Source organism: Polyodon spathula, chromosome 11, assembly GCF_017654505.1.
Source record: "Polyodon spathula isolate WHYD16114869_AA chromosome 11, ASM1765450v1, whole genome shotgun sequence".
In the NCBI taxonomy this organism is placed as follows: domain Eukaryota; kingdom Metazoa; phylum Chordata; class Actinopteri; order Acipenseriformes; family Polyodontidae; genus Polyodon; species Polyodon spathula.
The window spans coordinates 13,347,476-13,360,293 of record NC_054544.1 but is presented as its reverse complement, the minus strand read 5'-3'; the positions used below and the strand labels follow the sequence as shown (position 1 = coordinate 13,360,293).

The following is a 12,818-nucleotide window of genomic DNA, read 5'->3' as shown; positions in this document are numbered from 1 at the left end:
ATAATTGTAAAGGTATACACAAATTGCGGTTTTCATGTCAAAACATCTAGATTTTTGGGGTTTTTTTTGTAATTTTTTCCCATTAAATCAAAATGGAAGAATATTTAATAAATAAATAAATAAATAAAAATAAACCTTTTTTTTTTTTTTTTTTTTGACAGATTTTAAAAACTCTGCATAGGACGTACACCAACATGAAGATGAAGCCAATATGGAATGACATCAACCCCAAAGCTGTAACAACAGATGAGCTTTTTGGGTTTCTTCACCCTTCCACAAGGGAATGGAAGGACGGTAAGTCAAGATTGTACGGTGAAGAATTTTCCGAATTAATGTTTTAGGTTTGCTTACTTCAGTTTTTACACCACTGCAGGCCAAACAGTGACAAAGTTAGTCTTTTCTCTTTAGTGCCAAATGTAGAGAGCACCCCCCCGATTGTATACATGTCTCTGAACAATCCCACCAAATAGAATAGTACATTTAATTGTTTTTTGTTGGAAATTCATTTTAACATTAGTGCAAGTTGTGATCTCTTTTGCTGTACTGCCTATACAACCCTTCTTTGAAAAACACAGACATTGCTACCCAAGGCAAAATTAATTCCAGATGCCAAAGTTTATCAAAAGTACTTCAGTATTGATAAACCAAATTATGTAATGTGGTTATAATGGTGGCCCCTTATGAAATGCTATAACAGCTGCTAACTATACTTAATGCTTTAGGATTGTTTTCCTCAACAATGAGAGAGCTTTCCAGCATTTCTCATGAGGGCCCCAAATGGATCGTTCTGGATGGAGACATTGATCCTATGTGGATAGAGTCACTTAACACTGTAATGGATGACAACAAGGTTAGTATAACCAAGACTGGTAAGATGCAGAAACTCAATCAGTATGCTGATTTATAGTCAAATTAATCACATATGGGGTGATAGAATACAAAATGCACATACATATGTGGGTCTCAATTACTGGTAATAGCTGCACATATGTTCCTGGTATTAGGGAACTAGATATCTAAAATGGAAACCACATCCAGTTGACATGCTTCAGGATGAAAGTTGTGTTTGTGTGTTGCACACAGTAATTGGAAGTTATGTAACAGCACATTCCATTTTAAATGTTTGCCCACATTTACTTTAAGTTTTGTTTTTGTTTTGTTTTTTCTCTGAAACCTGTCTCCTAAGAATCTACTAGAGCATCTTTGGTTGCTAATTGTAGTCAACACAATTACAATTTTTTAAGTCATTTGAAACAGTTGCATAATAGCAGTTAAAGATTTATACTGAAAATTATAGGTTAAAATACATGATTAATGGATTCAGCATTTCCCAATTTTCCCTTGGCAAAAGTCATGTTACTTTCCAGCTAGCAGCTCAGCACATGACCCAAAACAATAGTGTGCTTTTTAAAGGCTGTTTATAAAACCCACAGTTGTTCTTCACCTTTACCAGGTACTCACACTGGCAAGCAATGAGCGCATCTCTTTGACATCGTCCATGAGGCTGTTGTTTGAAATCAGCCACTTGCGGGCAGCTACTCCAGCCACTGTATCCAGAGCTGGTATTCTCTATGTCAATCCTCAGGACCTGGGCTGGAGTCCGTAAGTATGCTGTGCTGATGTAAACCCACTGTGGCTGTACAAAATGAGTATGCTGTTCCTGAGTTGTACTGCACAGTTTTATAGACAGGGCACATGCTTTATGTGACCACAGTTCACCTGTGGGTGGGTGTATGAGCTGTGCCAGGTTGTAATACATCACCGCTAGAGTAGGTGAATGAATGTCACCTCTGATCTACTGTTCAAAGTCCACAGCTTTTTGTACTGCAGCATGAAGATGAAAAACATACATTAAAGAAAATAATAATTTCACCCCTTTTCACACTTTTTATGTAAAGCCTAATGAGGGCACAATATAGCGTGAAAATGTAAAAAAAAAACTATTTAATTTATTTAGGTGTGTAGCCAGCTGGATTGACACTCGGAAAGCCCAGTCAGAAAGAGCAAATCTGACTATACTGTTTGACAAGTATGTTCCTTATTGCCTGGAGCAAGTAAGATGTAATCTAAAGACTATAACCCCAATCCCTGAAAACAGCATGGTGCAGGTAAGCAGGACAGATCCGCCTGTTTAGCTTTTGTTTCATGGTCTTTCACCTTCTAACCAGTCATAATTTGGGGTCCTCTCCCCCACGGAAGTGGGTTGAGGAGGCTTGTGTGGGTGGTACAGTATGTGGGAGGTTGGATTGGGCTTTCAATAACATGTAGATTTCCTAATTTGTTCATCTTGATTTTTTCCCAATTTGGCTGTGAGTTCTCATTCAGAATGTCCACATTTTGTCTCTTTGTTTTCAAAATTCTTGCATTCATTCCTTACATTGTTTTTATACTATTTATCCATCTAGGAAGTACAATTGTACTCAGAGGAAAGTTAGTATTGCAATACAATTGCTGTAGGGAAATGTTAGACAGGTCTTTGTCAAAGTGAAGCACCACCAAAAAGGTGATACATTTGTACATGTATGTTGTGCATTTTAGTGACGCTGTTCTTTCTGTGTAACGTATATAGATTGTATTCAATATGTGGTAGCTTGTAAAGTCCTGACTCTTCTGCATTTCATTTAATTTTCACTCATATTTCATAGTAAAACTAATGGTCATGTTCATTTTTCCACTCAGTTGTCTGATTGTTTTACTTAATGCTTTAGACCTTGTGTTCTTTGCTGGATTGTCTGCTCACTCCTGAAAACACTCCCCCAGACTCCCCCCGAGAACTCTACGAAACATATTTTGTGTTTGCTTGTGTTTGGGCTTTTGGTGGTGCACTCTTCCAGGATCAAGTGAGTGCATTTCCATACAAAACATTGTTAACAATCCTTTTAACTAACAGTTGACTGGAAAGTTATATGTAATTGTGAAAATGTTGTAGTTTGTAAAAGACCAGTTTGTGCCTAATACATTAAATCTTCTGGTTTTTAATTTTTTTTTTTTACTGTTGCTATTTTTTTTTATGACGTTTAATGTCTTATTGTTAACAGACACTTTAAAAAAATCAATAAAAACCTTATAACATATTTTTGACATTTTTTATTAGCTAATTGATTATCGCTTGGAGTTCAGTCGCTGGTGGTCTAAGGAGATGAGAGCAGTAAAATTCCCATCCCAGGGTACAGTGTTTGATTATTTTATTGATCCTGATACCAAGAAGTTTGTGCCCTGGGCAGACAGGACTCCTCTCTTTGAACTGGAGCCTGACGTTCCTTTACAGGTAACATTTCTGAAGGGGATATATGACAAGCTTTATATTCCAAGTTAAGTGATTTAATACAATGAGTGACAGGCATCTGTGATAATAATAATTTTATAATAGCTGTATACCTGTTGTATGATTACTTTATCAAGTCATGCAAAATAAAAGTGTGACGTTTCAACTGGAAGACACATTTTAATAATACTTTATTTGAACACTGTCTTTTAATAAAGTAAAAATCATGGAGGGTGCAGTCTGGTAATTAAGTCTAAAAGTGAGTTACAGAGCAGTTGACATTAAGCCTATTTCCAGCGTTATGTCTACAATATTAATATTTTACCAATACTGAAAATGAAGTGCTTTGCTGTCTATATAGCATGTTTTTCAATCAACACATGCGTAAATGTTGATGTTGAACTCCCCACCCCGCAACTCTACCCATGTGCGCTGTGTAGGCGTGACCTGTGTGTTTGTGTCTGAGAGAAACGTGTTTAAAAGTACCAGGTAAATAGTGGGTAGAATTAAGAAGTCTCAGTAAAGAATTCAAGGTTGCCAATTCCTAGATCCAAGTGGGATCCTGCACTTTTTAAATCCCTGTTGGGTATTACATTTTATTGTTTCTGGTATTTGTTCTTGACTGTAAATTAACAGCGTCCCTTGAGCCGTTCAGTTTCTTTTCTGAAGACAAGGTTTAAATTTGATCTCAATGCCCGGATTTACAGCTTTTCTATATTTCACAAGGCAGAATCAATAATGTGACTGAAGTGAAGAAGATAAAAATTTATGGTATCTTGCAATTTAATGGTTGAAAAGATGCAATTTGAAAGATCATAAATTGTGAAGGAGTTTATGCTTCATTGCCCCTGATTCAGTGCTTGCTGTTAGAGCTTGATTTGTGACTGTCTGCAAAGTGTGATTAATGGTGTGATCAATGCTTGCCATGGTGCGGTACAGCGGTCCTAATGCTCTTCATTAGAATAAATACAATAAATTGACTGCAGCTTTATAAAAACTCTGTAATGGTTAAAAATCAAAAAACGCCATTCACAAGCTACAATGTAGCTCTGCTTTGGCTGTGTCCAAGCCATCACATCACTCATGCATTTCTTTTTTGAAATGTTACTGGAATCTGTATAGATCTGGTTAGCTCTATGCAAAGATTATTGAAGAAAGGAAAATAGATATGATTGGGTGGACTGAACCAGGCTGTGTTGTTGATCATTGCAAAAAGGGATTTTTTCATTACATAATAACTGTAAGCCAGGTGTTATTTTGAAAGTCTGTGTTAGGGGGAGGAGTTTGTGAAGTATTTATGCAGAAAATTGCATTTCATGATAATAAGAATATTATGGAGCAGCATATATTTGTTGGCCTGTATAATAATGTTTACTGTAAATTAATTTGTGAATTAACATATTTACCATTTATTTAATGAATACGTGCTTTGTTTGGAAAAAAAAAAACTTCTAGTTTCAATCACAAACATTTTAAAGGTGCAGTTAATCGTTATGAGCTGACAGTGGAAATTGAGACCAGTGGGTATTTTCTGTAAAATGCTGTAGCACAGCAAACGCTGTGGGGATAAAAAAAGAAATTACTTTGTTTGGCTTCCTGTGCTGTAACAGAGCATTGCAGATAATATGCATTGCCTTAAAAACAAAACAGTCCACACTTCATATACAGTATTATACAGCACTGAAATATAGTTAAATCATGTTTTAGTATACAGAGTGATATTCATTTGAAAAGGAAGTTTTTTAATGTGTTGTGATGGAATAAACTGTCATTGAGGTGGTCATTGTTTTTGTTTGTCTTCATTAGACCGTCCTTGTTTATACATCAGAGACCATTTGCCTGAATTATTTTGTGGATCTGCTTTTGGACAAAGGGAAGCCAGTGATGCTCATTGGGAATGCAGGCGTTGGGAAGACTATCCTGGTCTCTGAGAAGGTGTCTAAGCTATCTGAAGATTATATGGTGGCCAAAGTCCCTTTCAATTACTATACCACCTCTGCCATGCTGCAGCGTAAGTAGAACAGTACCAGAGATATTACATACCGTACATCATACTAATAAAAACACACGTGGGAGATCATCTGAGGGAGATTATATCTGCTAAATTTTGCTTGAAAACATTTAATTGCATAATATGGATGTTAGACTCTGATTCTATGAAGGAGACTATCTTATAATTCCTGCTTCTATTATATTTCATACTATAACATGCACAAAGTTTAGGGACACAATTCTTTGAGAGTACTGTGGTTGATAGCAGTGTATAACAATAGGATTTTTTAAATTTATTTTGTTGTTTTTAATAAGTCAAAGAGAACTGATTCGTTATTTAAAATAATCCTACTAAGTGCATGTTAAATAGCTCCTAAGTAATCTTTAATTGCATGATTTGCATTTTTTTTTGAATGCGTAGCGCTTTATAAACACATACATCTACAAGGGCAAATACAGTTTGATTTTTTTTTTTCCTTGTAAGAGTTTTTGTCTGAAGTTTTTAGGTCTTGGCTGATTTCTTTTGGTAATAGTTGTTTTATATAAACCCTTATACATTAACAGGTGTTCTTGAAAAACCTTTGGAAAAGAAAGCTGGACGAAATTATGCTCCACCAGGTGCAAAAAAACTAATCTATTTCATTGATGATCTTAACATGCCTGAGGTTGATGCCTATGGTACTGTCCAGCCCCACACTCTCATTCGACAGCATCTGGATTACTGCCATTGGTAAGTAGTCTTCCTTTAGAACAGGTTGGCAGAATGAGCATATGGATAATCTACAAACATATCTTGCATGTGTGCAAACTGTGTTTCAGGTATGACAGACAGAAGTTAGCTCTGAAGGAAATACATAATTGCCAGTACATCACCTGCATGAATCCTGTAGCTGGTAGTTTTTCAGTAAACCCAAGACTGCAGGTAAATGAAAGTAATAAATTGTATTTGTTTAAAATTGTTTCTTGGTTGTTATTAGAAGTGTTTAATTCCTTTTTGGGTTAAAGTTTTCAGTTTCTTTTCTGTTGGATGTCACAATAACATAATATAAGTAGCAGTTGTTTGATACTGGAGAGTTTTGATATATATATATATATATATATATATATATATATATATATATATATATATATATATATATATATATATATATATATATAATTTTATTCAGGGATTGACTATACTGATATAATGACATTATTTAGAGGTATATGCAGGATATGACTTTGATTGTTTCTTCAAATGTGTATTTGATTTCCGTGGCTTGTTATAATTAATTTGTAAAATTAACAAATACTATATAAAAGTTGTGTCAAAGACTCCAGGGTGGTAGAATGGTTCCATGTCTTTCAAGTCATGTTGATTTATTGTCAGCCCATTGTAGAAGATGTGTCTTTAGGCAAAGAACATGCAGAGCTCTGGATAAGCCTGATTTTGGTTATTTCAACCCACATAAAATCGAATGCTTTACCTCAAAATGCACTTGGCCTAAAATGAAAGCATTTTGCCTCCAAAAAAATGCCAGGCTGGCAGCTGCAGTTGGGAAACACATTCATTTCATTTTCTCATATCCTGTTTTGATCTTTATTGTTTATCTCCCCCCCCCCCTCCCACCCCAGAGGCATTTCTCAGTGTTTGCTGCTCATTTTCCTGGTATTGATGCTTTGGCGACAATCTACAGCAGCATCTTGAATGCTCACTTCCAGCAGGGTGTATTCAGCTATGGTGTAACCAAATCAGTCAGTACCCTGATCCAAGCTGCAATCTGTCTGCATCAGAAAATGACCCAGAATTTCCTGCCCACAGCGATTCGATTCCATTACATTTTTAATTTGAGGGATTTGTCCAACATTTTCCAGGTATTGTACTATTGGTAATTGTGTGGTTTTGTGCAAGATATTTGATGTTCCTTTGTGTAGGGCAAAGGCCTGCATGTTTTCTACAACCTTCAGCATGCCCTCTGTCGCTGACCAATTACATCTCCTGATGTGTCCCCAAAAAATGTTTTTTATTTTTTGTCAACTGGTGTCTCGTCTGTTCTCTATTCTTGTTCTTGAAATTTCCAGGTACAAAACTCTATGTAAATGTTAATGTGGATTAAAAGTTTTCTCTCGCTGCATTGCTTGCAACATAATATGGTGACCTTAATCTGTTTGGCTCCATAGGGATTAGTTTCCATACATAGCATAAGAAGAGGAAGGAATTGCATGCTATGGAATTCATATATGGTAGATATAAGTAGTCCAGTAGTCTACCCAAATTGCAGGTTGGAATGTGTTCTGTGCTGTTCAGTTTATATAATAACTGACTTAAAGTAGTGTTGCAGTTTATTAACACCCCATTGCTTTTGTTGTGCATTTGAAATCAAACCACTTGAACTGAAAGTCTTGGAAAATTGTCAAAATAGGTAAATTAATAAGTGTCTAATTTAATTGATTAAATAGAGCACACATGCAATTAATTTAAACTAGTATGAGAAAAGGAACACAGCCACAAATGATAAAATGCATAATACTTTTTAGAAGTTGTTTAAGATGCCTAACTAAAGCACAAAGTGGTCTTAACATTTTCGCTCATCAGTGCCTGTAGTTTCTATATCACTGACTACTGCCTGAAAATTTTAATTCTCAGACCTAGAGGTTTTCAAACAGGTAGGTATATAAAGGATATAAAGGACAAATCTAATAAATGTGCACACTACTGTTAGCACCAGGAATTTATGACATGAGCTCAAATGTCTGTCTGTCTGTCTTTCTGATTGCAGGGAATCCTCTTTGCCCCACCAGAATGTGTCAGATGTCCCAGCGATTTAGTTTATTTATGGCTTCATGAATCCTCCAGAGTTTATTCAGACAAACTTATGGAGGAAAAAGACGTTGAGCTTTTCAACAAAATACTCATTGATACCGGAAAGAGATACTTTGAGGTACTTGTGGTGTTTTGTGAAGGAATTCAGCATGTATATGTGTCAACTTTTTTTTTTCAAAAATGTAGCTAATTATTCTCCATATGAAGTTTTTTTTTTTTTTAAGTTTAAATATAACTACGTATGGTGAAAACTGTTTCATTGGTAAAGAGAAAACGGGGAGGGATGGGGCAAAAAAGAATTTATGCTGTCAGTTTTTGCAATTTATTTTATTTGGGTAAACCCTTAAATAATGGCAGCAAATTGCTGGCAATTCCAGTGGAGAGGTTGTTATCCCTACAGTGTTCCATTGGAGTCTGCAGCCATTTTTTTATATTGCTTTTTTTTTTAAAGGTATTCTATTGCCATTCATATTAATTTGTGGCCATTACCCTTGTTATTACCTGTCATTTTACATAACATGCCGTATTTATTTTTGATTCTAGGGCATTGACGAGCATATATTTATCCATCAGCCCCTCATTTACTGTCACTTTGCACATGGAGTTGGAGAGCCTCGCTACTTTCCGGTGTCTGACTGGGAAAAACTGCATAAAATATTAACTGAGGCTTTGGAGCACTACAATGAACTGCATGCTGTGATGAACCTCGTCCTTTTTGAAGAAGCCATGCAGCATATGTATTTATTTTACAAGCTATGCCTTGTGCTTGCTTGTGGTGTTCCTCATCTTCTACCAGACATGCATGAATTGTGTTGTGATTAAGTAACTCAAACCTGTTTAGTGGGCATTAAGGTCTGGTGGTTGACCATGGCTATATGGAAAGTAGGGAGTTTATTGAAAATAAAAGGCCAAATTTCTAGCCATCGCTAAAGATTTTATTTTTACCTTTGTTAGTGACAGAGTGACAGTTGGTTGGCTAATGTATTGTTGACAGAGTCAATTAATGGGTAGGATTTAGGATTACATGGCAGACATAGTCACGTTATAACATGGCAATAACTGGGTAACTAATAATGCTTCCTGCTTGTATATGGTTGTTACTGGTGGAATACTTAATTATATGGGAATGGCCATGCTGTTACTATTAAATTATGTCAGATATAAAGCTGTTCCATGTAATTACTGTGTAAGAACAATAACTATTGGTATTTACCTAGTTATTACAATGTAATTACAAGGCTCTAAAGTGCTCCCAGTGATATATGGGTGGTGTGGGGGATAATTATCTGTAAAATAAACAGATTTCAAGGCATCCTATTTTTGGTGTAAAATTTAGCATGATAAAAATGTGTCAGAAGTCAACTGCCTCCTGGTAGTGTCCACTAATTGAGTTTTCAGGATGAATAATACAACCTCTAAGGTTTCAGATTTTTTATATTCGTGTGACCATGCTGGCTGGTGAGTTGGTGCTTTTATTGTTTATTGTGTATGCAGTATAGGACAGCACTGCATTTATTTTCTGATACCTGTGTGTAAATGAGCATGCTTTCCCTGCAGATGCCGTATCTGTCGTATTCTGGAGGCCCCTCATGGCAATGCACTTCTGATTGGGGTTGGAGGCAGTGGGAAGCAGAGTTTATGCCGTCTCGCCGCATTTCTGAGCGTGCTTGAAGTCTTTCAAATAACTCTTCGCAAAGGTTATGGCATACATGATCTAAAGGTAAGAGGAAACACAAAACACGAAAAGCCTTCTGCATGTTTATATAGGTCATTTTGCCGTTTTTTTTTTTCTTGACCATTTTTCTGCTTTTATATTCTATTATGTTTAAAATTTTTTAGGACCTGATTTCACTGTATTTTAATGGTAGTAATAATATTAATAAGTGGGTCAGTAAGTAGCCCCAGCAGGATTAAAACACATTTGGTGCATGGCAATATTTACAGTAAATCCACTTTTGTTTTAGGTCATTAAAATATCTGTTACATCTGCACTTGTGGCTCTAATCGGTTATCCTTTTCGAGAGCACATTCAGTCCTGAGGTTCAGCTGGCTATAACCGGCACACTTTGTTTTATATAGACAGATAGATATATTCATCTGAACTCATTTAGAATACGTTCATTGTTAAATTATAATTACTTTTTTTATATAGAGTGACATTGCTGCTCTTTATATGAAAGTTGGGGTGAAGAACATTGGAACAGTGTTCCTCCATACAGATGCTCAGATACCAGACGAACGCTTTCTAGTGCTAGTTAATGACATGCTGGCATCAGGTAATGTGTGCTATTCATTTGAGTGATGCAGGTTAGGGCATTTATAATAAGAGATTTCTGGTTTATAACTTTGACAAACATTTACATCATCAAAACAGTTCAGACATATACATTTTAAATAGGCTTGGGTCACTTGAGTTTTGAATAGGCTTCATCAGGAGGGGTTAGAGGTTAACCTTGCATAATAGCTATTCTGGAGCTATTAAGTCACCTGATGTAACCCTAGTAAAATAAACTGCTTAACATAATCATTTGCAATCAGTAGCTGCAGAGTTCATGTAAAATAGTTTTATATATATATATATATATATATATATATATATATATATATATATATATATATATATATATATATATATATATATATATATATATAAAATATAATATTTCATATTGTTCACATATGAAAGGGCCTACATTTTTTTTTTTTTTTAAAGTATGATCTCTGTTCAGATATTTTTCATCTCACTGAACACAAAAGCTGATTTAACCTTTCAAAGGTAATGTTAACGTGTCAGTATAATTAAAAAGGAGATTCAATACTAATGAGCAGACCTAAAAAGAAAGAATTAATAACTAGGTGCCATAAAAATCATCTGTAACGTATGTAGTTTAAAAAGAAAAAAAACATGAATGAAGATGAAAACATAATTTCTATGTAGTAAAGTAAAGAATACTCCATTTATTTTTTGGATACATTTTATGTAGTGACATGTAATTGTATGCAGTTATCAGATAGCACCACCGAAAACTACAGTTGAATCATACACTGCACATACTCTTACATATTAAATTATGTTTTTTGAACTAGAGGGATGGATAGAGACATTTTATAGGCGTGACCACGTGACCGAGAGACTGCTTACATTTGTTTAAATTGTCAGGAGATGTTCCGGACCTGTTTAGCGAGGAAGAAGTAGACGTTATCATCGCCTCTGTTCGGATCGAGCTGCGTGGAATGGGACTCCGAGACACCAGAGAAAACTGCTGGCAGTTCTTCATTGACAGGATTCGCAGGCAGCTGAAGGTCAACTCTTAAACAGGAGTATTTTTTCATGCAGAAAATATAACTATACACAATTGTTAGTGTTTACGTATGATAATATTTTATTCAGCAAATGTGGGAGACTTGAATACATTGACCATGAATTCCATGATTTGAGCCAAAGGTTTATCTTGATGCAAGTAGTCATTTGATAGAACTATCCTGTTACAAATTCTCTTTCTGTCTTTCCAGTGTTATTAATATAGAAAGGTCATTAAAAACTGGAGGAAGCACTTTGAAGATGTACCTAAGTCCAGTAGTGGTTATATCATTAACTTAATGTATGTTGATCAAGCCAAACTACCTCTCTATTTATTTATTTATTTTATTTTATTTTATTTTTATAGTTCGTCTAGCTAATATTCTACAGGACAATCTCCTGTTGACCAAGTGGTAAACAAAGCAATTTCTCCCCATCTCCAAATAGTAATATAAAATTATAATTGGATGTATAATTCAATTCTAGTTAATACATTGTAATTACAAAGTAGGGTTGATTAAAACATATGGAGCACTGTCAAACAGGGTGCTTCTTTAAAGTGAAGTCTGTAAATTTACATTTGCTTGCAATATTTCTCTTAACACAGCATATTTTGTTTCCTCAGAGCAGTACAGTATTCCCTGTAATGTGTGTCTGCGAAGGAGACAGGATGGCAACTATTTACATCTATGTGTTTTTATATAAACTATTCTGCAGTCAATACTGACTTATTGGCAGTTAATACAGAAAATAAAATAACTTAAATGCCATCTGTGATCTATCTAGAATCGATATTTGTAAACTGTGCATACAAACCCATGTTTACTTATTTGGTCTTTGTTTAACATGTTGTTAGCATTTGGTTTCCTGGTTTCCTTTTTCTTCTGAACCAATGTCTGTTACAGTTTTCTTTCATTTTTATTTAAAACCTCTTAAGATTAATAAAATGAAATTAATGCTCTTGGTTAATATTTCACCTTGGGTAGCGTCTAGGCTAAATGTGTCGTCACCTCATAGTTTGGCTAATACTAGTTTGTATACAAACACGTCCTTTCCAGGTTGTGCTCTGCTTCTCTCCAGTTGGTTTCACTCTGAGAACGAGAGCAAGGAAGTTCCCAGCGCTGGTGAACTGCACAGTCATCGATTGGTTTCATGCTTGGCCTCAAGCAGCCTTGGAATCTGTCAGCAGCACTTTTATTGAGCAGATAGATGGGCTGGATGTAAGTTTTGCACAAATCCTCTATGTATAAAATTGATTACTTTGGGAATTATTCAGCTAATTTTAGTAGCAGCTACTAGGATAATCACAAGAGTAAACATTTTCAGGCAGGATCATTTTCAAAGTAAAGACAAGCTTTATTGGCAACACAGTATGTGTTTTCCAGACACTGGTGTGGGTAAGTTTGTTATGCAGAGGTATAGTTCTGGAATAACACTTAAAGCTGTATAACCTT

At 35.3% G+C, this 12,818-nt stretch overlaps 1 protein-coding gene across 1 annotated transcript in view; it reads left to right on the top strand.

Annotated features, from left to right (window-relative positions):
* The window catches only part of dnah9l (dynein, axonemal, heavy polypeptide 9 like), a 65,162-nt gene that overhangs the window by 29,062 nt on the left and 23,282 nt on the right, over window positions 1-12,818 (top strand). Inside the window, exons 40-55 of the mRNA XM_041263754.1 lie at window positions 162-294; window positions 723-850; window positions 1,454-1,602; window positions 1,958-2,108; window positions 2,709-2,840; window positions 3,095-3,268; window positions 5,072-5,276; window positions 5,822-5,987; window positions 6,077-6,179; window positions 6,875-7,114; window positions 8,020-8,181; window positions 8,607-8,800; window positions 9,621-9,783; window positions 10,216-10,339; window positions 11,224-11,366; window positions 12,423-12,584. Coding sequence (XP_041119688.1) covers window positions 162-294; window positions 723-850; window positions 1,454-1,602; window positions 1,958-2,108; window positions 2,709-2,840; window positions 3,095-3,268; window positions 5,072-5,276; window positions 5,822-5,987; window positions 6,077-6,179; window positions 6,875-7,114; window positions 8,020-8,181; window positions 8,607-8,800; window positions 9,621-9,783; window positions 10,216-10,339; window positions 11,224-11,366; window positions 12,423-12,584 — 2,529 coding nt within the window. The remainder of the gene's footprint in view (window positions 1-161; window positions 295-722; window positions 851-1,453; window positions 1,603-1,957; window positions 2,109-2,708; window positions 2,841-3,094; window positions 3,269-5,071; window positions 5,277-5,821; window positions 5,988-6,076; window positions 6,180-6,874; window positions 7,115-8,019; window positions 8,182-8,606; window positions 8,801-9,620; window positions 9,784-10,215; window positions 10,340-11,223; window positions 11,367-12,422; window positions 12,585-12,818) is intronic.